The sequence below is a fragment of the Naumovozyma castellii genome, chromosome 6 (genome assembly GCF_000237345.1).
Source record: "Naumovozyma castellii chromosome 6, complete genome".
Lineage (NCBI taxonomy): Eukaryota > Fungi > Ascomycota > Saccharomycetes > Saccharomycetales > Saccharomycetaceae > Naumovozyma > Naumovozyma castellii.
Window position 1 is genome coordinate 23,987 of NC_016496.1, and position 20,953 is coordinate 44,939.

General features: G+C 36.6%; 11 protein-coding genes across 11 annotated transcripts; 7 read left to right on the plus strand and 4 right to left on the minus strand.

Moving 5' to 3' along the window:
- Positions 1 to 430: 430 nt before the first annotated feature.
- Positions 431 to 1,102, plus strand: SMU2 (Smu2p; the record flags this gene model as incomplete). The annotated part of the gene is made up of 1 exon (XM_003676809.1): positions 431 to 1,102. One exon carries the CDS (start codon positions 431 to 433, stop codon positions 1,100 to 1,102), a length of 672 nt encoding a protein of 223 aa, XP_003676857.1.
- A 653-nt stretch (positions 1,103 to 1,755) lies between these two features.
- On the plus strand, positions 1,756 to 4,812 carry POL5 (DNA-directed DNA polymerase; the record flags this gene model as incomplete). The annotated part of the gene is made up of 1 exon (XM_003676810.1): positions 1,756 to 4,812. The coding sequence occupies one exon, from the start codon at positions 1,756 to 1,758 to the stop codon at positions 4,810 to 4,812; it is 3,057 nt and encodes a 1,018-aa protein (XP_003676858.1).
- Positions 4,813 to 5,025: 213 nt separating this feature from the next.
- Positions 5,026 to 6,261, minus strand: HAT2 (Hat2p; the record flags this gene model as incomplete). Its single annotated transcript, XM_003676811.1, has 1 exon — positions 5,026 to 6,261. The coding sequence occupies one exon, from the start codon at positions 6,259 to 6,261 to the stop codon at positions 5,026 to 5,028; it is 1,236 nt and encodes a 411-aa protein (XP_003676859.1).
- A 226-nt stretch (positions 6,262 to 6,487) lies between these two features.
- On the minus strand, positions 6,488 to 8,137 carry PCM1 (phosphoacetylglucosamine mutase PCM1; the record flags this gene model as incomplete). Its single annotated transcript, XM_003676812.1, has 1 exon — positions 6,488 to 8,137. The coding sequence occupies one exon, from the start codon at positions 8,135 to 8,137 to the stop codon at positions 6,488 to 6,490; it is 1,650 nt and encodes a 549-aa protein (XP_003676860.1).
- Positions 8,138 to 8,330: 193 nt separating this feature from the next.
- Positions 8,331 to 8,570, plus strand: SOM1 (Som1p; the record flags this gene model as incomplete). Its single annotated transcript, XM_003676813.1, has 1 exon — positions 8,331 to 8,570. The coding sequence occupies one exon, from the start codon at positions 8,331 to 8,333 to the stop codon at positions 8,568 to 8,570; it is 240 nt and encodes a 79-aa protein (XP_003676861.1).
- Positions 8,571 to 8,804: 234 nt separating this feature from the next.
- Positions 8,805 to 10,892, plus strand: PRB1 (proteinase B; the record flags this gene model as incomplete). Its single annotated transcript, XM_003676814.1, has 1 exon — positions 8,805 to 10,892. The coding sequence occupies one exon, from the start codon at positions 8,805 to 8,807 to the stop codon at positions 10,890 to 10,892; it is 2,088 nt and encodes a 695-aa protein (XP_003676862.1).
- A 543-nt stretch (positions 10,893 to 11,435) lies between these two features.
- On the plus strand, positions 11,436 to 13,253 carry LCB4 (sphinganine kinase LCB4; the record flags this gene model as incomplete). Its single annotated transcript, XM_003676815.1, has 1 exon — positions 11,436 to 13,253. One exon carries the CDS (start codon positions 11,436 to 11,438, stop codon positions 13,251 to 13,253), a length of 1,818 nt encoding a protein of 605 aa, XP_003676863.1.
- A 166-nt stretch (positions 13,254 to 13,419) lies between these two features.
- Positions 13,420 to 15,855, minus strand: GLN4 (glutamine--tRNA ligase; the record flags this gene model as incomplete). Its single annotated transcript, XM_003676816.1, has 1 exon — positions 13,420 to 15,855. One exon carries the CDS (start codon positions 15,853 to 15,855, stop codon positions 13,420 to 13,422), a length of 2,436 nt encoding a protein of 811 aa, XP_003676864.1.
- Positions 15,856 to 16,205: 350 nt separating this feature from the next.
- On the minus strand, positions 16,206 to 17,456 carry NCAS0F00250 (uncharacterized protein; the record flags this gene model as incomplete). Its single annotated transcript, XM_003676817.1, has 1 exon — positions 16,206 to 17,456. The coding sequence occupies one exon, from the start codon at positions 17,454 to 17,456 to the stop codon at positions 16,206 to 16,208; it is 1,251 nt and encodes a 416-aa protein (XP_003676865.1).
- Positions 17,457 to 18,535: 1,079 nt separating this feature from the next.
- RPS28A (40S ribosomal protein eS28) lies at positions 18,536 to 18,739 on the plus strand (the record flags this gene model as incomplete). The annotated part of the gene is made up of 1 exon (XM_003676818.1): positions 18,536 to 18,739. The coding sequence occupies one exon, from the start codon at positions 18,536 to 18,538 to the stop codon at positions 18,737 to 18,739; it is 204 nt and encodes a 67-aa protein (XP_003676866.1).
- Positions 18,740 to 19,649: 910 nt separating this feature from the next.
- SWT1 (mRNA-processing endoribonuclease) lies at positions 19,650 to 20,903 on the plus strand (the record flags this gene model as incomplete). Its single annotated transcript, XM_003676819.1, has 1 exon — positions 19,650 to 20,903. The coding sequence occupies one exon, from the start codon at positions 19,650 to 19,652 to the stop codon at positions 20,901 to 20,903; it is 1,254 nt and encodes a 417-aa protein (XP_003676867.1).
- Positions 20,904 to 20,953: the final 50 nt, after the last annotated feature.

Sequence of the window (20,953 nt, forward strand, 5' to 3'; positions counted from 1 at the left end):
GACAGCGAAAGGAATTTAAGTAGGCGGTGTGCTGTATCCTCCCCTTATATGTACATATATATATATACTTAACACTAACCTGTTGAAAATTTTTCAGATTAATAATACGGTTAGCTTGTGAGCGACTATGACTGAGTGAGTACTATTACTTTTTCACTTTTGCAATGCAATTCCTCGAGAACTCAAATCCCATGGAATTTCGACAATAGCGCGTGCTGTGCGACGCTTTCTGAGCCCAGTGTGCTGGCCAATGGAAACGGCTTCTATGACTAATGGAAATGTCAAATTGGATGCTGACAGGGTTCGAAGGGTCGTCAAGGACTGAAAAATCCATTGCCAGATACAAGAACTAACTATTGCTAGGAAGAATGAAATAAGTAAGAGGCAGCTTGAGCAACTTATAGCGCAAACTGAAGTTGAACTGCGGATAATGAGTACCCCAATAAACAATACTGCTGCATCTGGAAGCACGAAGAAGAGAAACAACTTCAGGAATAGAAGAAGAAATAACAAGGAAAGTGAGCTGTCAACTGATGGTGCCAGAAACGACACTCGAAACTCTCTGGGTAAAAGCAACGCTTCTGCACAGAGAAGGCCGAATGATAGTCGTAGGAGGAATGGTAAGGATTCAAAAGTAACAGTATACGTCAATCCAAATGAACTAGATCAGGCGAATTTAAAGGTTCGTCAGGCACAAATCGACCAATGTATAACTATGTTGGGATCAGATTCATTCAAATTATTTAAGAAAGGGAAGAATTCCACCTCCTATGGGTTTATGTTAAGGAATAGAAAAATTCTGGGTGTCGCCAATTTAAAATTCATTATAACTGTGCCGTTAAATTATCCTCTGTCGCCCATCAAATTATCTAGACAAGAACAAACCAAAGAGGACATTGTTCAAATAAGTGATCAATTAAATATACTGGTAAACAATTTTAATAATAAGTCGAAAGGATTTATCCAGAATGATAAAACCCCGATATTATCACAAATAAACTTCTTCATACAGGATGCTGATCTCCTCTCTCAAAAGAATTATAAGAAACTTGATCTTTTGAAGGGTCAATTTTACTCACAATTTGAAAAGCTAGCTTCCTAACATGTACAGACTTAATTTCATTTTGTTTTTTTTGTATTTGAACATTGATATAAATGCATATGACTGAGGACGGTTCATCCACATATATATATATATATGTAGTTAATACTACGATTCAACCAATCCTCGAATTAAAGTTGCTAAAAGGAGGAATCATATGGACCTCCATTTTTCAATTTCATAGTTTTCGGTTTCGAATTGTCACTAAAATTTGATTAATGAATAAGAATGTCTAGTTCAAATACAATAACATTTTATAGCTTCCTTTTGTACGTTTGAGAATTGTAATCAAAATTTGAAGAACAATATTTTATTATTTACTTTTGAAACATATACTTTATTATTTTTTACATTTTCTAAATTGATAAGCTACTAGATTTATAATCAATAATATAAATATTTTATTTTCTCTACTTTAAATGCTTAAAATAAAAATGCACACCCAGAACAGCATCAAAATGATGATTTTTTTCAAAGACTGGCTAAACTCTTGCTTTAGCCGCAAAATAAATTAACATATTTATAATGTTAGCAACTGCGGACAAAAAATTTAATCAATTCTCCTCTCTGAAAAAAAAAATATAACGACATCTCGAACTTGGTGACAAAAGATTACAGTTAATCCATCACCCTGAGCCATAGCATTAATTAATATGGTCACCAAGGTAAACAGAGATTTGTTTTACAAATTGGCCTCTGACCTGCAAGAAGAAAGATTCCAAGCTGCGATATCTTTAGTGAAAGAACTTACAAATTTATTATTGCCGGACGAAACAGAGGAATGGACCTACGTCGTTAACAGATTGATCAAAGGGCTTGCATCAGATCGTTCTAGTGCTAGATTAGGGTTTTCACTATGTTTAACTGAGGTTATCAACTTAGCGTTGTCTATGAAGGAAAATGCACCAGAAGGACTACAAACTATTGATGATTTCCTCCAGTTATTATCCAAGACATTATCATTGGATACAAATGCAAATGAAAAGGGTGCATTGAAGAAGAAAAAAGGAAGAGATGAAAGAGGGTTATTGTTTGGTAAAATGTTTGGTTTACAAGCTGTGACAAATGAGCCTGTTTTCAGTTCTGTATTTTTAACTAAGAAGGACGGCAAAACCGAAATTACCCCATTTGCATTCAAATTCATGAATGAAGTGGTAGACTTGGCCTTAAAGAAAAATTGGATAAAGGAATCTTGTCTGTTCACATTATTTCAAACAATCCAGAAATTATTACCATATGCAAATAAGGATACTTATTTATCAATCCTTTCCCTTCTGGATTCACACAACTTGAGCTTGACTAGTGAAGGATTAGCAGTTTATCTGACTATCTTGTATGGCGATACCAACGACAATAAACTTGATACAAGCTCGATTGAATTTAAGAATCCAGGTTGGAAAAATAATGATCCATTATCGAGAGGTAATCTACCTCTTTTAACGGAGGTATTACGTGATTCTTCAGTCACACAACCAAGTGAAGGATATGAAAATTCCAAAAAACAGAACGCATCTAATTGGAACCCAAGATTGCACTTTGTGTGGGATATACTGCTACCAATATTGATTTCGGGAAAGCACACAACCGCATCAAATACTCAACATATTTCGAAGAAGAGGAAAAAGAATAACAATGAGCTACCTAAGCATATTGAGTTTCCTGAATTTTGGCAGATGGTCGTCGATGAGTCTTTTTTCAATGAAAAGGCTTCCAGTGAAAGAAAGTACCTCGGTTTTTTGATTTTTATTAAAACAATAAAAGTTGTTAGCCAGACTCAATTGAATAATTGTTTTAGTCATAATTTCATGAGGTCATTAATCAATCAATCAACAGACTCCAAACGTCTATTGCACAAAATGTCTCAAAATGCTTTAAATACCATTATTGAAGTCTGTCAGGAGGATTCTTCCAATAAATTAGTTAAATGTGTAAACGCAATGGTATTTGGTCCTTCAGGATCAATTAATTTTGACAAGCTAACTAAATCGAAAACGATCAGTAAACTAATCAGCATCCACCCCCTTGATGTCAAAACGTTGGCTGATTTATTCGACCTCTTCACATCAAACATTTCCGAGAAATCAGAAAATAAGCAAAAAAATCGTTACGTTTTGGATACTCTTCTTCACATCGTCCGTACTCACAAAACTGGTTTAGAATATGATGCCATAGTAACTCCATTATTAGATCCATTAATTCAATGGGCCTTCTTCGCAAAGGAAAATGAGCCTTTAAATGAATTGGCAAAAGAAAGATTTTCCTCTATTTTAGCCGAGCTAACCTCAGTTATTCCAAAAGAACCACACCATTCCTGGCAATATTATGCATTAGATATAATTCTTAAGAAGGAAAGGACTGGGAAGTTTGAACTTGTTAATAAATTGGATGAAAATTTAGGTAAGATAAAGAATGATGCATGCGATGTAATTGTTAAAATTATCAAGTCACCACAATCTCCACAATTGAATGGGTTGGAATCATTGTTGTCTATGTGTTTGCTTCAACTATTCTCCGGAGAAACAGAATCTTTATCTACGATAGAGGAATTGATTGAATTCTACAAAGAGCATAAAGGTGATACAGAATCGACGTCATTGGTTGGTATTACCGAAATACTACTCTCTTTATTAGCACAGAAAAAGGCTGTGTTAAGAAAGTTAAGTCTGATGGTATGGGAGCAATTTATAACTAATGTGGGCAAAGAAGAGCTAAATATTTTACTGGACGTTTTAAAGGCAAGAGAAAATAAACAAGGTTTTGCTCACTTATTTGAAGGTGCCGATGAGTACGAGGAAATTGAAGACGAGCAAGAAGGTGAAAGCAACCAATCAGAGGAGAAGGATGTTAGCGGTGAGGAGTCCGAAGAGAGTGAAGAGAGTGAAATAGACGACGAAGACGATTCGCTGGATACTGCTGAAGTCAATAATATCGATAAGGAAGCAACAAGTGCGCTTGCAAAAGCATTGAATTTACCAGAAAATATTGTCAATGATAAGGGTGAAGTCGACGTAGCAAAACTGGAGGCTCTTTCAGATTCCGACATGGATGATGATGATGATGACAGTGATGAAGAATCCATGGACGATGAAAAAATGATGCTACTAGATGACCAGTTATCAGAAATCTTCAAGCGTCGGAAAGAGGCGTTATCTACAACATCAACTGGTAATCAAAGAAAAATTGAGGCTAAAGAGTCTCGTGAAAACGTTATTGCTTTTAAAAGTAGAGTTGTCGATCTACTTACTGTCTACGTGAAATATGTAGAGAAATTACAGACTGCTGATCATTCCCAAAAGTTTGTGAACCTCATTTCATTTGTTGAACCCATGGTTACATGCGTTCAAAAAACTTTAGATAAATCTCTAGCAGATAAGGTCTCGAAACTACTGAAGACAAGAATTTTTAAAATAAAAAGTTCAACTTTCAAAAATAGTGCTAACCCGGTAGAAGTTTTGGAGTATCTAAAGAAACTGCATGAAAAGCTATTAACTGAAAAACCTGGTCAACATCCACAACTATATTACACACTTTCCTCCTCTGCATCATTATTTTTCAGCAAGATTTATGTGGCATCCTCGACTGATGAGACAAACGCTTACAATAAATTGATCGACCAATATTCAAATACAACAAAATCTTGGATGTCTAAGTCCAAATTTGGTCCAAACTTCTTTGCGGATTTTTTCAATTGGCTTGCATCCAGGAAATAGTGTAATACGTATTTCTAAAAACCTTTTATGATCTGAAGTGAAGAATCCTGACTCAACTTCAGTGAATATTAAAACAATATTTAAACAGATACGTTTTATTTAATATTAATATTTGTAGACTAACAATTAGATTCAAAAAGTGCTCTTTATGTAAATATTCAAATTTACTCTGAAATTATAGAATTACACAATTTTTGTCGGCATGGCCGCTACTTACTCTAATTGAGATACAGAGACTGTTGGGGTGCCACCCACTCTTGGCAACTTATGCGAACACTTCCAAACTTGAATAATGTTTTCTTCTTCAGAGCTAGCCATTAACCACGGTATATTTGGATTCATCGAAAAATCGTTAATAGCACTTCGATGGCCTGCATGGATCATTAAAACTTCCGGTGCACCATCTTCAGCGTCATCTGGAATCTGTTCTACACCAATGTCGCATATATCCCAAATTATTGCCCTTCTATCCTCACCACTTGTCATCAATATCCCATCTTGGTCTGGAGAAAATTCCATATTAGTTACTGCACCATCATGTCCAGCCATGGAATGTAATGGACGAGATATATCCCTTCTATCGAATAAATATACGTGTGAATCTGTTCCTGCCGCAGCAAATAGATATTGTGAATGTTTACTAAAGGCCAGCGTGTTGAATGGTGCATCAACTTTGAATTGGCTTGTAAATGTATCTTTTTCCCTTTGATCATGTAATTGCAATGTACTATCTTCAGATACGGACCCAAAGACATTTAGATCAAAATTACTCCATTTACAATCATTAACAATATCGGAATGTACTGAAGACCACACATATATTGGACTGCTATTAGAGTTGTTAACGTTCCATAATGCGATGGTTCCATCGTCAGATCCACTCAAAAGCTTTCCGGCGTCATTGCAGTTGAACGATAGACCATATCCATTTTCCTTATGATATTCAAAGGTTGAGACTAACCCAGAGTGTTTATCCTTTGAACGATCATATAAGAACACTTTTCCTGAACCATTAATCGTTGCGACCAAATTTGAGTTCTGTGGCATATATCGAGCACGAGTTATTTCCTCTTCATGTTTAAATTTCTTGATAATTTTAATATTAGATTTGGTGGTGGTTTCCCCCTTCTGTTGGTCTTCAAGTTTTTCAGTACTTGGAATAATATCATTTGGTAGATCAATTGCAGCAATTTTCAAATAGTTATCTTCCTCACCTGAGGTGTGAGTTCCAATTATTAATTCTTGTCTATTAGGCGCTTGGGCAGACTTTTCCTGTGGAAGCCATTCCAAAGAAAGTGATGGCCAAGTTAATCTCGTTTCACTGACGAAATCGTACATCAAGGGAACATTTGATCTCCATAGTTCATATTCTTCATCAATTGAAAGTTCCTTATTTGGATCTTCTTCTTCCCCTTGTACTGCAGCCATTTTTTCCATTAAAGCATCCATCTTTTCTGTACTTCACTTGGTTATATATTTCCTTTCGGTTTCTCTCTTGTGCTTACTTTGAAATATAGTAGTAACCTGAGATACTTTCGTTTCTTCAAAGCATTGAAAAATATGCCTCTCGACGCGTAAAAAGATATAACACGGTTGTTTCGCGTTCGTCCTTTTATTTGAATAATGAGTTGACATTGAAAATATATATATCTAATCTATATCTACGAGGCTGTCACTAATTGGAGACACTGCTTAAAACGAACTTACAAACTTCTTGGGATAATTTTTCTGTTTCCTCTTGAGTTGCAGCTTCAGCATACACTCTAACAGCATCCTCAGTCCCACTTGCTCTAACGAACGACCTTCCATTAGTGACTTTACTAACTGCAACATCAATCTTTTCTTGCAAACCTACTGGCGAAGTCAATTGTCTTTCTTGATTAGTAGTAATAAAGACAGATCTATCTGGCACAATAACTTTAGCTAGTTTGTTGGGCAAATCTTTGTAGCCTTGATCCCATTGACTTGGTGTAATTTTTGACACAGAAAGAACCGTAATGACACCCAACATGTCAGCCATGGCGTCACCAACAGTTTGGTTAATTATTTTCTGAAATAATAATAAAGTTTGTGTGGCAGTTGTTTTTGGTTCATTTTGCAGAACTTGTTGAAATCTTTCACTAAATAAGACGGTACCATGACCATTAGCTTCAAAATAAATACCAATATCATATTTAGTAGATGCTTCATGATGAAGATGCTTCACACCGGTCTTTGTGCATGATACTGGAACCTTTAGAACGTTAGTTAGGTAATTTGTGGATGATCCATTAGCATAAGCGGTTTGAACAACACCTAATTTTAATTTATCAGTTAAATTAGTTTCCTTCAATAAGTTTGATAAAAATTTAGCGAATAGAGTAGCAATCTTGTCACCATCTAATAAATGAAATTTTTGATCAACTTCTGAAATGTAATAAAATACAATTCTATCAGCATCACCATCGAAGGAACAATGTAAATTTAAATTACTTGGATTTTGGATACCCTTTGGTAATTTTTGATTTGTTTTGACATAATCAGCACCACAATCATTATTTAATAAATTTGGATTTTCCCAACTATTATTGATGATGGAAACGTTTCCACGAAGAGTTGATGGCCAAGTGGAAATCAGATCAGTCACTTTAGGTCCCCCAATACCATTTGCGGAATCAATAATAAGGTTTTCAAATGATTTAAAAGAGTTAAAATCGTACAATTCTTGAAATTTCGACCAACTGGCATTAAAATAATTATAATAATTATCGACTGAAATGACATCATTTGTGTTCTTATTGTATTTAGCATTCCATAGACTCGTAATGAAATGCAATTGAGGAGTGGTGACCAGTCCATAATTATGAATGTCAGCATTATAAATCTCCACTGCAGTATTTACTAACAATTTGGTCAATCTTGGTGAAGATTCTCTAGAATCATGGCCAATGATCAAACTTGGTTTGTTTTCCTGGAAGGGAAACTTTGGGTCCTTCGAGACTTCCAATATAAAATCGTATACTTTCTCGAAAGATTCATTTGCGGCGATATTAGCCAATTTAGTAGTAAGGGGTTCCCATTCTTGGATCAACATGGCACCCGTAGGTTCCACCACTTTGACACCGTTATCCAAGGGTGGATTATGAGAAGCGGTAACCATGACACCCACGGGGGTGCCACAAAGAACCATTGATCTCCAACATGCGATAATACCTGTAGCGAACATGACTGTGTCCAACTTGGAGGCCTTGTCACGGAACCCTGCGGTTCCATATGTGTACTTGTAATCTCTTGTCGTACAAGTGGAATTGTAAACTTGTTGCAAGACAGACTTGTCAATTGTCATTGTTGATCTCTATAATTATTCTCGTTTGACTTTCCAGGGAGTAAATGGACCCATTGAACAATCAAACTGTTCAAGTCTCAAAAACGGTTACATTATTTTTTTTTCAGTACCCAGAAAATGGCAATATTGACACTCCATCAAGTATCAAACACATATAGAGAACCAGACAAGACAAAGAAGGAAAAAAGTCGAGATGGCCCCCCCTGTAGTAGTGTTCGGTAAAGACGATATACGTGTCAAGACAGCATTGAGTAACAACAGAACCGGAGAGACAGACGCAGAAACCGGAGACGGCTGCCGACAGTTCCAATTGACGCAGTTCCAGTGCCAATTGCTCGAGGATGGTCAATACATCTGCTTCCCCTTCAAGAGAGTGTTCCAGGAGTGCCAGGGAGTCAGAACAGAGGTGACCAACGTGGACAGCAACATGTAGCTATCAACATGTTGTAAACAGTCGTGGGGCACGATGTCTCTGATATCCTGCGGGTAACCCTCGGAGAAGACAAAGAACGGGTGCATCTTCAGATAAAGAAAATGCCAAGCCCCCCATGACGATCACTCCTCCCCATTTATAAACAGCCATCTAGCACAAACCGTTGTTACCTTCCACTCCCCACTTTGGTAATAACAGCAAGCTACTACTTACTACTACTATAATAACGAAACTATGAAGATCGAGAAGACCGTTCTTCCTATCGCCGCTCTCGCTGCTCTGGGCTCCGCTTTAGTCATCCCTAACCTTGCCAAGGAGGATAAGGACAAACTTGCCATCAACAACAAGAAATTCAACGATATCACAGATGTCGTTGCCAAGTACTCCGAACAGATCATCGAGTCCGCCAGGAAGATTGGCAAGAGTGTTCAGGACTCTGTCAATTTGAAGATGGCCCCCCTAGTCACCCCAACACCTTATCCTGTCGTTTCCGGTGCGTCCGCCAACTCCAACGCCAACTCCAACATTATTCCAAACCGCTACATTGTCGTCTTTAAGAAATCCATCTTGCCCGAAGAAGTCGACTTCCACAAGGAATTAATCAATCAAATTCAACTGGAATCCGCTGCTAAGTTGCCCAAGGACGATAAATTCTTTTCTGCTTCCGCTATCGAGGATGAATCTATCAACCAAGGTGGTATCTTAACCACTTTCAACATTTCTAATTTGTTGAACGGGTATGTCGGTTATTTCACCGATGAAGTCTTGGAATTAATTAGAATGAACCCATTAGTGGAATACGTGGAAAAGGATTCATTGGTACAAGCTACTGAATTCGATAATCAAAATAATGCTCCATGGGGGTTGGCAAGAATTTCGCACAGAGAAAGATTAAACTTGGGATCCTTTAACAAGTACTTATACGATGATGATGCTGGTAAAGGTGTCACTTGTTATGTCATTGACACTGGTATTAATACCGAGCATAATGATTTCAACAAGAGAGCCGTTTGGGGGAAGACTATCCCATTGAATGATAAAGACATTGATGGTAACGGCCATGGGACTCATTGTGCTGGTACCATTGCTTCTACTCATTATGGTGTTGCTAAGAACGCAGAAGTCGTCGCCGTTAAAGTATTAAGATCAAATGGGTCTGGTTCCATGTCTGATGTCATTAAAGGGGTTGAATTCGCCGCTGAATCTCATATTAAGGCTGCTAAGGAAAAGAAGAAGGGTTTCAAGGGCTCTACTGCTAACATGTCTCTTGGTGGTGGTAAATCTCCAACTTTGGATCTTGCCGTTAATGCCGCTGTGGATGCTGGTATTCACTTTGCCGTTGCTGCAGGTAATGAAAATCAAGACGCTTGTAACACATCTCCCGCATCTGCTGAAAGAGCCATTACCGTTGGTGCTTCTACTTTAAGTGATGATAGAGCTTATTTCTCCAACTGGGGGAAATGTGTCGATATCTTCGCACCAGGTTTGAACATCTTATCTACATACATTGGGGATGATGATGCAACTGCCACTTTGTCAGGTACATCGATGGCTTCTCCTCATGTTGCCGGTTTGTTGACTTATTTCCTATCTTTACAACCAGGTTCAGATTCTGAATTCTTCGATCCAACTGAATTGACACCTGCTCAAATGAAAAAGAAATTGATTAACTATAGTTCCAAGGATGTCTTGTTTGATTTACCAGAGGGAACTCCAAATAAATTAATCTTTAACGGTGCTGGTGGTAACTTGGACGATTTATGGAATAAAAAATCCCAAGAGGAAGACATCAAAGTGAAGGGGGGTTGTGACCATAAGAAACATAAGGGTAAGAAGCATGGTTCAAAGGATCATAAGAAACATGATGGTCCAAAGGATCACAAGAAACATGATGGTCCACACGGTCCTCATGACCCAGAAAGACACCACCGTCCAGAAGATCACGATGGTCCAAGAGGTCCACACGGTCCTCATGACCCAGAAAGACATCACCGTCCAGAAGATCATGATGGCCCAAAGGATCACAAGAAACATGATGGTCCACACGGTCCTCATGACCCAGAAAGACACCACCGTCCAGAAGATCATGCTGGTCCTCATCATCCAGATGACCACGGCGGCCACAAGAAGCACGATGGTCCTCATCACCCAGAAGATCACAAGGATCACAAGAAACATGATGGTGAAGAAGATCACAAGGATAACAAAAAACATCATCAAGAACAAATTTCTCCGGCTGATTTGGCAAAGAGTCTTGGTACTTCATCCGATTCTGTCTTCCAACAAATAAGGGACATGTTTGACAGAATGGACATCCTTTAGTTATGTTCAACTGGTTGAACATTCAATATTTCAAAATTTCAGTTCTATGTTCGTTACATTTTTCCGGAGTTAAAAGGGAAATACTACATTATTTGAGATACACCTATCTCCGGAGTAATGAAAGTGTCCCATTTGCCTAAATATTAATTTGCTTTTTTTCATCTTTAAATAAAAAAACGCCATGAAACCTCAAAAAACATTGTTTATCATATAATATCGAAATAGTTATCGTGCTTTAGAAATAATCATATATAATACCTGTTTATCATCACGGTTCTTAATATCGTGGGTGTCTTTCTTTTCTTCGGACCGAGATGCAAGGGTCCGTCTTTTCCGCGGAATAAACTACATAAAATAGCACAATACAATTTCTAGCCAGGATGAAAAAAAATATACCGATCATTAACTGTAACGACCTATTATTCATAACTAGATTGTTTTCTAGTCTTTATTCTAATAAGCATTGCTGAACAGATATAGTAAACACCTCATCTTTCCCGTATACATTAAGTCACCACGAGAGAAGTAGGCGTAGTTTAACAGATGGAAAATTCAAGCAACACTAGCAGTGCACAAAACTTATTGCTTACTTTAAATGCAAGTTATAGCAAAGCCATTCTTACAGATGAAGGTATTTTAATTCAATCGGAGCATAATATATGCCATTCCATCACGGAGCAAAGCGACTCTAAGGAAGATACCGCCGGAAGGAGTGAATCTTCTACCTCGTTAATCAGTTGCATCGCCTGTCTCGATGATCTAGAAAATGAAACTTCCATTGAGAATTTAATTCCGATGAATACTTTGATACCATATGGTAGAATTCTTAACGCAAGATACCTTAATGAATCGAAAGTACCTCCTAACAAGTTCTGTGCTGATATAAGACAACCGTCATCCTCATCAAATATTTCATCAAGAAGTTCTACAAAGTTAATGGAAGAAGGACAAGAAACGAATAAGGAACTAAGGACACCATTTCTTTCTGAGAATGAAAATGGGGAACAAATTGAAAGTTTCCAATTGAAAAATTTCGATAGGAACGAGTACTCTATTGAGCTATCATTTGTTATACCCTCTGGGGACGACATAGTAGCAAAGAAGATAAACCTTTCCATTAGTTATATACCATCTATGACAACAAATAAGAGTGTGGTGGAGGAGATCATGCTTAGAAGTTATAAGAATGTTAATCGTAACAGATCAATACTGGTCATTATTAACCCACATGGCGGTAAGGGAAAGGCAAAACTATTATTCGAAAAGAAGGCAAAACCAATCTTAATAGCATCTAACTGTTCACTAGAGATTATCCATACTAAATATTCTCGCCATGCATTAGATATTGCAAAAGATTTAGATATAACCAAATATGACGTTATTGCTTGTGCCTCTGGTGATGGGATCCCATATGAAGTGATCAATGGGTTATACCAGAGACCTGATAGAGCTGATGCTTTTAACAAGCTGACTATAACACAAGTACCATGCGGATCAGGGAATGCAATGAGTATATCTTGCCATTGGACAGATAATCCATCTCATGCAGCATTATGTCTACTAAAATCCGTCGAAAGAAGAATCGATTTGATGTGCTGTTCTCAAGTATCGTATATGGATGATTGTCCAAGACTGTCTTTCTTGAGTCAAACATTTGGTGTGATAGCGGAATCAGATATCAATACAGAATTTATCAGATGGATGGGTCCAATAAGATTCAACCTCGGTGTTGCCTATAATGTATTCCAGGGAAAGAAATACCCTTGTGATATATTTGTTCGATATGCTAGCAAATCTAAGCAAGAGTTAAAGGATCATTATTTGAAACATAAGAGGAGAGCTGAATTAGAATCTGAACGTTCTAATGAAAGAGTGCCAAATTCACGTTGCAAAGATCCCCTAGAATATACTGTAACGGAGGGGGATTTTGAACTAAAATATCCGCTGAGAGATGGTATTCCAGATGATTGGGAAAGGCTCAATCCTGAGATTACAGAAAATTTGAACATATTCTATACTGGTAAGATGCCTTATATCTCTGCAGACACAAACTTCTTTCCAGCTGCATTGCCTAGTGATGGTACGTTCGACCTAATAATAACAGACGTAAGGACACCTATTACTAAGATTACACCAATATTACTTTCATTAGATAAAGGGTCTCATGTTTTACATCCTGAAGTTATCCATTCAAAAATTACAGCATATAAAATGATACCGAAGATTTCTGACAGTATAATCTCTGTAGATGGTGAAAGATTTCCAGTAGAGCCACTCCAAGTTGAAATTATGCCAAAGTTATGTAAAACGTTGTTAAGGAATGGGTGTTATGTTGATTCAAAATTTGACAAAATTTGTTAATTTAGAATGAACTGAAACCCCTCCATAGGGAACTTATGAGTACGATAAAAGAAAATATTAATGCGTTGACAAATAAAAATATACATATATATTAAAATATACGATCTACAGTATGTACTTGGAATAAATTCCAAAGATTAAAATCATTAATGAAAGAGTAACACCTCTATTTGGAGCTATCCTTCAAACTGACAATTCTGTTTAAGATGATCTTATCTTGTGTGCTTTCCTTATCTAAAGTGAAATACCCAACTCTCATACCTTGAAATCTATGAACTTCCTTCCCAGTCTTATCTTCATCGACGTAGAAATCAGAGTTCTTAACAGAATCAACTACCCATGGACCTTCCTTAATAACATGCTTAAAATTATGCTCAATGATAGAGTTATCGTGAATCAGTTCACTGTTAACGTTAATATCATTTAAGAAACCATCTGGGTGAGACGATGGATTTTCTGAATTAAACAATTGGTTGTATACTCTAGTCTCAGAGACTCTAATAGGAGACTCAAACTTCTCAGAAACTGGTACCCATTGAATATAGGTCTTAGGTTTCTTTGGCTTACCTTCTTGAGCTTCATTATTGTAATGGACATGTATTTTAGTGATTTTTCCATTAGAGTCTTTTTCCACACTCTTGAATGAAACAGTATGTGGTACTTTAATTAGACCCACATTCTGAGTTGGAGTTAATCTAAAAAACTCTTTATCATCAGATACTTCCGAAAAATCTGATCTTTCAATGTAAAATCTTTTAGTGAATGGAACTGTTCTGTCACCGAATTCTGGAGTACCAGCTCTATATGGTATAGAAAGAATTTCCTCGTAATCCTCTGGTAAATTATCTACCACAATTTCAATAGGATCAAGAATGAACATTAATCTTGGAGTAGAATCCTCTAAGTATTTTCTGATGGAATTTTCAAATCTAGCCACTTGAATATTTGTTGTACTCGTAGTGACACCTAAAGTGTTAATGAACGATAGAATTGCTCCAGGTGGGACACCACGTCTACGAATAGCCTCCAAGGTAAACAATCTTGGATCATCCCAACCTCTTACGTGATGTTCATCAACAAGTTTAGCAATCTTCCTCTTAGATAATACTGTACCAGTTATATTTAAACGACCATATTCTCTTTGTGCTGGTCTAAACACGTGAACTTGGTCACATAACCATTCATAACTTTCTCTTGAAAGACGGAACTCCGTTGTACATAAAGAGTGAGTGATATTCTCAAAAGAATCCACCAAACAATGAGTGAAATCATAAGTTGGGTAAATTTTCCATTTAGTGCCGGTTCTTGGATGAGGGGCATTTAGGACTCTATAAGCGATTAAATCCCACATTTGTGGACTTGGAGAGGTTAGATCTTGCTTCATTCTTAAAGTAGCTTCGCCTGGCTTATAAACACCGTCTCTCATATTTCTAAATTCCTTCAAATTTGTTTCAATGGAATTACTACGATGGACACAAGCAGATCTTTCACCACCTGGTGTTCCATCTTCCTTAATACCACGACCACGTTTAATTTCTTCGGCAGTACAATGACAAATATAACCTCTATCATTATTTATTAATACTTCTGCTAAGTCATATAGTTTATCGAAGTAATCACTTGAGTAAGTAATCTTCCATGGAACAAAACCTAACCAACTAACCATTCTCTTAATAGATTCAAAATACTCAGGAGCTTCAGCCTCTGGGTTGGTATCATCGAATCTTAGAATACAAACACCGTCATTATATTTAGCGTAGCCAAAGTTGACCATAATAGCTTTGGAATGTCCAATATGTAAATAACCATTTGGTTCTGGTGGGAACCTGGTACGGACTTTACCACCAGTAGCTTTCAAATGTTCTACCATCAATTCAGGATATGCTTGTGGATTTTCACCAACCTTGTGAAGATCTCCAAGAAAACCTTCATTGAACATAGTTCTTTCCTCTGATTTATTATTGTTGTTCTTTTCATTGGCATTGGATGTATTCTTTTTCCCATTTTTTTTTGCATTATCAGTGTTCTTTTTCTTTGTCTTAACTAAATCTCTTTCATCCTTTGGACCCAAGACTTTCAATATTTCTTCGTCAATAATAGGCTTAAACGAACGAGGATCAGCCCATTTCAATTCAGGTAAGTTTTTAATATTGGCAAAAATCCCTGGAACCAATTTGTAACGTTCATTTTGAATATTTTCAAGATTATCTTGAATATATTTTATCACGGAGTTTCTCACATCTTGTTCGGTGACTTCAATACCCACACCTGAGTTTTCATTCATATCAGTCTTAGTAGAGTCTACACCCTTGGCTTTCACGTATTTAAAGGCAGCATTGACTTGCAATGCTGTTTTCAAATCACCGTTAGATATTCCCTCGACGATCAATTCAGAGGAAGGTAACTCGCTCCCTTTAACCAAAGAAGCCAAGTTATGGATCAAAGCTCTTGATTGCTTATCCCACGTATAATTGGTTGGCGCTTGATTAATCAAATTTGACAAAGAATCGGAAACTTTCTTATTTTTAGTGATTTCTTTGATCTTAGCATCTTCAAATCCCACTTTGCTAAACAATTGGGTCAGCTCTTCTACAGACGACATTGGCGAGTAGAATAATATGAAGTGATTCTCTTATATGGGTTGAACTCGAACTAACAAGATGCCTCCAGTAAATGAGTAATCGAGAAGGTTTTATGTCAATGTCCAAAAATTTTCCAAACCTAAGAAAAATAACAACTGGGTAATGTTTAGAAATTCCAGATCAAACCGTACTAAACATCACATAATAGACAAGAACATATATATTCTTCTCTCCAGCACGTATCGTAGTTGATGAGGGTTAGTGATAACTTCATCTTGTTTAACAAACAGCATTCTTGATTTGCCATATATAGTACACAAATAATTTTACCTTATATATTACTTTACTTACGCTTCCTAACAAAGACAAATCAGGATTGTGTCTTCACAACATATGTCTCTATTGAAGTGGAATAAGTAGTTGTTGAGGTTCCACTAACCAGCTTGGAGATCCAGCTTGTTGGGTAAATTGTCCCCATAGGATACTCTGTCACCGTAGTGGTGACATTTTTAGTTTTAGTGAAATATGAAGTTGAGGAAGCAGTAAACGAGTTGAAACTATCGCTAGTAGTGTAAAATGAAACCACTCCCGAGACGGTCATACTGTCTGTTGTAAGTGTTGTGGTGTATGGCGACGGAAATGCAATTAATGTATAATATGTTGATCTAATAAATGGTACATTTGTCAAGCCCATGTATGTGAGAGGTGTCGCGTAATAGGAAATCAATAAGGTTTCGAGAAAGTCGTCATAGCTAACAGTAGTAGTAGAAGGAGGAGGGATACTAAGGGACGGAATATAATATGAGACATTTGTCGCGGTACTAGGTAACCTGTCAGATGCTGTAGTTGAATAATATGAAAGTACCTCAGTTATATTGTATTGATAATAAGACGAAACTACCGTCACGGGGTCTGGTAGTGAGCCAGGTTCACCACAGGGTAACAAATTACCATTTGTAATATGGGGATCTGCTGGGCAGTTTGAGGGTACCGTTTGTGCTACATTAAGCAGTCCTAAAGTGATAGTACCAGGTTTAGACAAATCAAATATACTTTCGTTAAACCCAGTTCCAATATCGAAAATGAATGTACCACCCGGTGTCATATAATTTAGTATCCCAGTCACATTGTTATAAGCATAACTAAACAATCCAGGATCTGTGGTTTCAGGATAATAATCCACACTAATCGGCCTGCTATATGTTGCAGAAAACCCTCGAAGTACAATGTTGTTACCTGGTAAAGGTGGTCCAGTAAAATTTAGTTGTAAACGTTGAAGATCAGGGCGGAAATATAGAGTTTGATTGAATGGGACCGAAACATCAAAAGTTATCTGATCCCCATAGTCAAATTCAGTACATCCTGTACCAAGCAAAGGGGACATCGTCGGTGGGGTTTCCTCGAACGTAATGACACCATTATTAATAATTCCTGATTCAGGTCCTTCAAATGTAGTATGCACATCGTTGTTCCAAATATACATAAACCCTTCATTAACAAAATTTGATGAAAATGAAATGACTATACCATCTGTAGAGGTACTAATGCCAAAAGAGTTATAATTGTAAAAGTTTTCGCCTTTGAAGGACAGAGTATCATTATCCCAGTTCGACATATACATTTGACCATTATTTATCACTGTACCAGAGAGAATATCGATGGAGTTTCCCGAATCACCGTAACCTCCAAAACAAAGTTTGCCACTATCTGCAACAGTAATATCTCCGTTGACAGTCACCAGTTCGAAATAATAAAAACCAGCATGTATGCCAGCGGGAACAGTGATCCCATCGTCAACAGTTTGGGAACCAGAGAAGTCTACCGACCTGTCAAACACCAAACATGACGCTAATTGAAAGGAGGATAAAAGAAATAGGAATAGGATCTTTAGTAGTACCAGGATAACACCAAATATTTTCTCAACCTTAACCTTGAAATACCTGAGACAACTCGTTTCTCAAGCAAGAAACACGCATAATGCCCTAACGAACAATGAGGTTTGCTCAGTTCCTGAAACCCATTTAAATGTGTTTTGATTCACAGGGTTTCGAAGGTGCCCCTTCTGTCAAGATTTTAGTTCTGCAATAGTGAAGATCCCAGAGAAAAATCGCAGAAGATATTTGCTGCATGCAAATCCTTTTAGTTCCCGTTCCTTTCCCTTGCTGATTATTTCAATGAAAGAACCCAAAAGGAAGAATACAAGCGAGTTTGAGGCATTTTCCTTTCTGTTTGTTGTATACTAAGTATAATTATTCGTATATCTTTTCTTTTCAATAGTGTGTCAATATCATAGAATCATTAAGAATCGGAATCGGGATTGGGTGACCGTTTACGCTCAAGAAATTTTGAAATGATCATTGAACCAATTGTTATATAGAAAAAGTATAATGCAGAGTTCTTTCAGGAAAGTTTCAATAATACTGATGTTCCATGATGGAACCATTGAATGATATGATGCTAATGTTCAAACCCCTCAAAACCTGACAAACAAATACTTACGTAACCAACAATAGGTTACCCGGACAAAACGTGGCTTTTACTGAATTTGAAATTTCAACAGACGCAACTTTTCCATTTCATTTTTGTGTTGACGAAACAGAAGATTCAATTTTTTTCAACACTTCATTCTTTTCTCTTCTTCGGTTCTACTCTTTTAGATACAGCTCACCACCCCTCCCAACTACTAAAAACACAGCAAATATGGATTCCAAGACCCCAGTCACTCTAGCCAAGGTTATCAAGGTTCTAGGCCGTACCGGTTCTCGTGGTGGTGTCACCCAAGTTCGTGTCGAATTCTTAGAAGACACCTCCCGTACCATTGTTAGAAACGTTAAGGGTCCAGTCAGAGAAAATGACATCTTGGTCCTAATGGAATCTGAACGTGAAGCTAGACGTCTACGTTAAGAACTTACAATCAATTGATGATTTGTTTTTTTTTGTGCTTCTACTTCTACTTCTAATTAAAAAATAATAATTATCGTGCTTCAATTTATTTTCTACATATACCAGGGAATCTGTCAACTTCACTTCATTTTCGTGTCTACTGCTAATTGTTTGTTTGTTTGTTCTATACAAGAAGATGAGAGATTTGCTATGTGTTGAATCTTCCATTGTTTGAAGAAGAAACTATTTATGCTAGGTTTTTGCAAAAGTCGGTTATATCGTATGGATTCTAATTAAGCGGTTACCACTGGTTCTTGAGATACATTTACGCCCTGTATCATGTCATAATGTGTTAAATCTCATACAATTGTCATGTTATTCTTTCAAAGAGGAAGGATCGAATGATTGAAGTCATTTGATCACATTGATCCTCAAATGGAACTGTAATAATGGACATTTTATTTATGAATGATTTAATTTTGATGAAGAAGGTCTGTTAGAAATTGTGAATGCTTATCTCAAGAATGCTACTTATTCATGGTTAGAATTAATTTAACCACAACACTTTTAGCTACAACTACCATTTATTTTTGCCTTTTAAAATGGAACATAGTTAAGAAGGTTTGATCCCATTTGTATATTGAATCTCATTTATCCTGTTCACTCAAATCAAACTAGTTAATATGACTTGATGTGAGTTGGCAATTTACTACCTTACGTATATGATTTATATTTTAATTTACGATTATTATTATTATTACTTTTTTATAATGCATGGGTGAAAGAATTAAAGGTGTCCGGATGTTTAAACAGTCCGAGAAATTTAAGTAATATACATAACGTAATCAAATAACATAAAAGTTATATGTAATTAGTTAATCAGTCATAATAAGATTAGGATAAAAGCAAATGCCCTTTTTCGTAATATAACATGCATCAAAATGATAATATCAAACATCGTCATAAACTACTTCCAAAAGTCACAGAACAACTGAAAGAATTATCCAAGTCTGCATCTGAAGACGGAACTCATGGCAAGTATACAGTGGCTGACTTAGATAGGATCCTATCTATGAACGAAAGTTCTCATTCTGACAACGGGGCAGACAGTGATGGAGATTTACCAATGCTAGATATGGATGATGAGGATGAAATCCATTACGTCTCCAATTATTTGGCTCATCAGAGATTAGGTTCTAGTAAAGAAGAGGAATTGAATATTGATTCTAATATCCACGAATTCACCATCGTGAGAAAGAAAACTATATTTGTAGTGGATACTAATTTTATCATATCTCATTTGAAAACATTAGAGCAATTACGACTTTTGGGAGAGAAGTTACATCATCAGATTGTCATACCAAATACTGTCATTCATGAGTTAGACGGATTGAAAAAATCTGATAGAATGCAAGATGATGGCGAAAGGGAGGCAATTGCTAAATTGGCCAGATGGGGGATTGAATGGATTTATAAAAATTTAGCAAATATGTCATCCGGTGTTGTTGGACAGAAGTTGAGTCAAAGATTAGACCCAGATTGCGTTAAAGATGACGCTATATTGGATTGTTGCATGTTTTTTAAACAAAAGGAATGTTTTGTTATCTTATTATCTAACGATAAGAATTTGTGTTTGAAAGCACTTACTGAAGGCCTATTGACAGTTTCATTTAGAAATGGTATGACTGCTGAATTGATAGGTTCGAAAGCATATGAAGAAAATGTTGCTAGATTTGGCATAGAATACACAAATGCCACACCTGAGCCAATTAACCAACCAGAAAATGACAATAGAAGTTCATACAAATTTCATGTTCTCGTGGAACATTTATACACAGACGTGGCATTGGCATTATCTAACTCACTTGAATTAATTTACAATCGTGTTTTCAATTTAACAACTTCTTGGCAAAGTTCTATTTCTCTAGAAGAATCTATCGAACTTCTCTATGACCGTTGGGATATCTTTGCTACTTATTTCGCATCATCGAAAATTAAACAAGCTGACTGGACTCAATTGCCTCACTGTCTACTGAATACACCAACAACTTTAAAAGATGCCTATTCCTTTTATGAATTCTGGTTCAGTATAATAGGGAGACTCAACTCTGATAATGGTTATTTATTAGCTCAACGTTTCGAAAGCTTTAAAAATACCCTAAACTTATGTGATGATATCGTCTAATGATAAAAATCTAGCAATAAAGCATCCATTGTTCTCTTATGTATAGAATT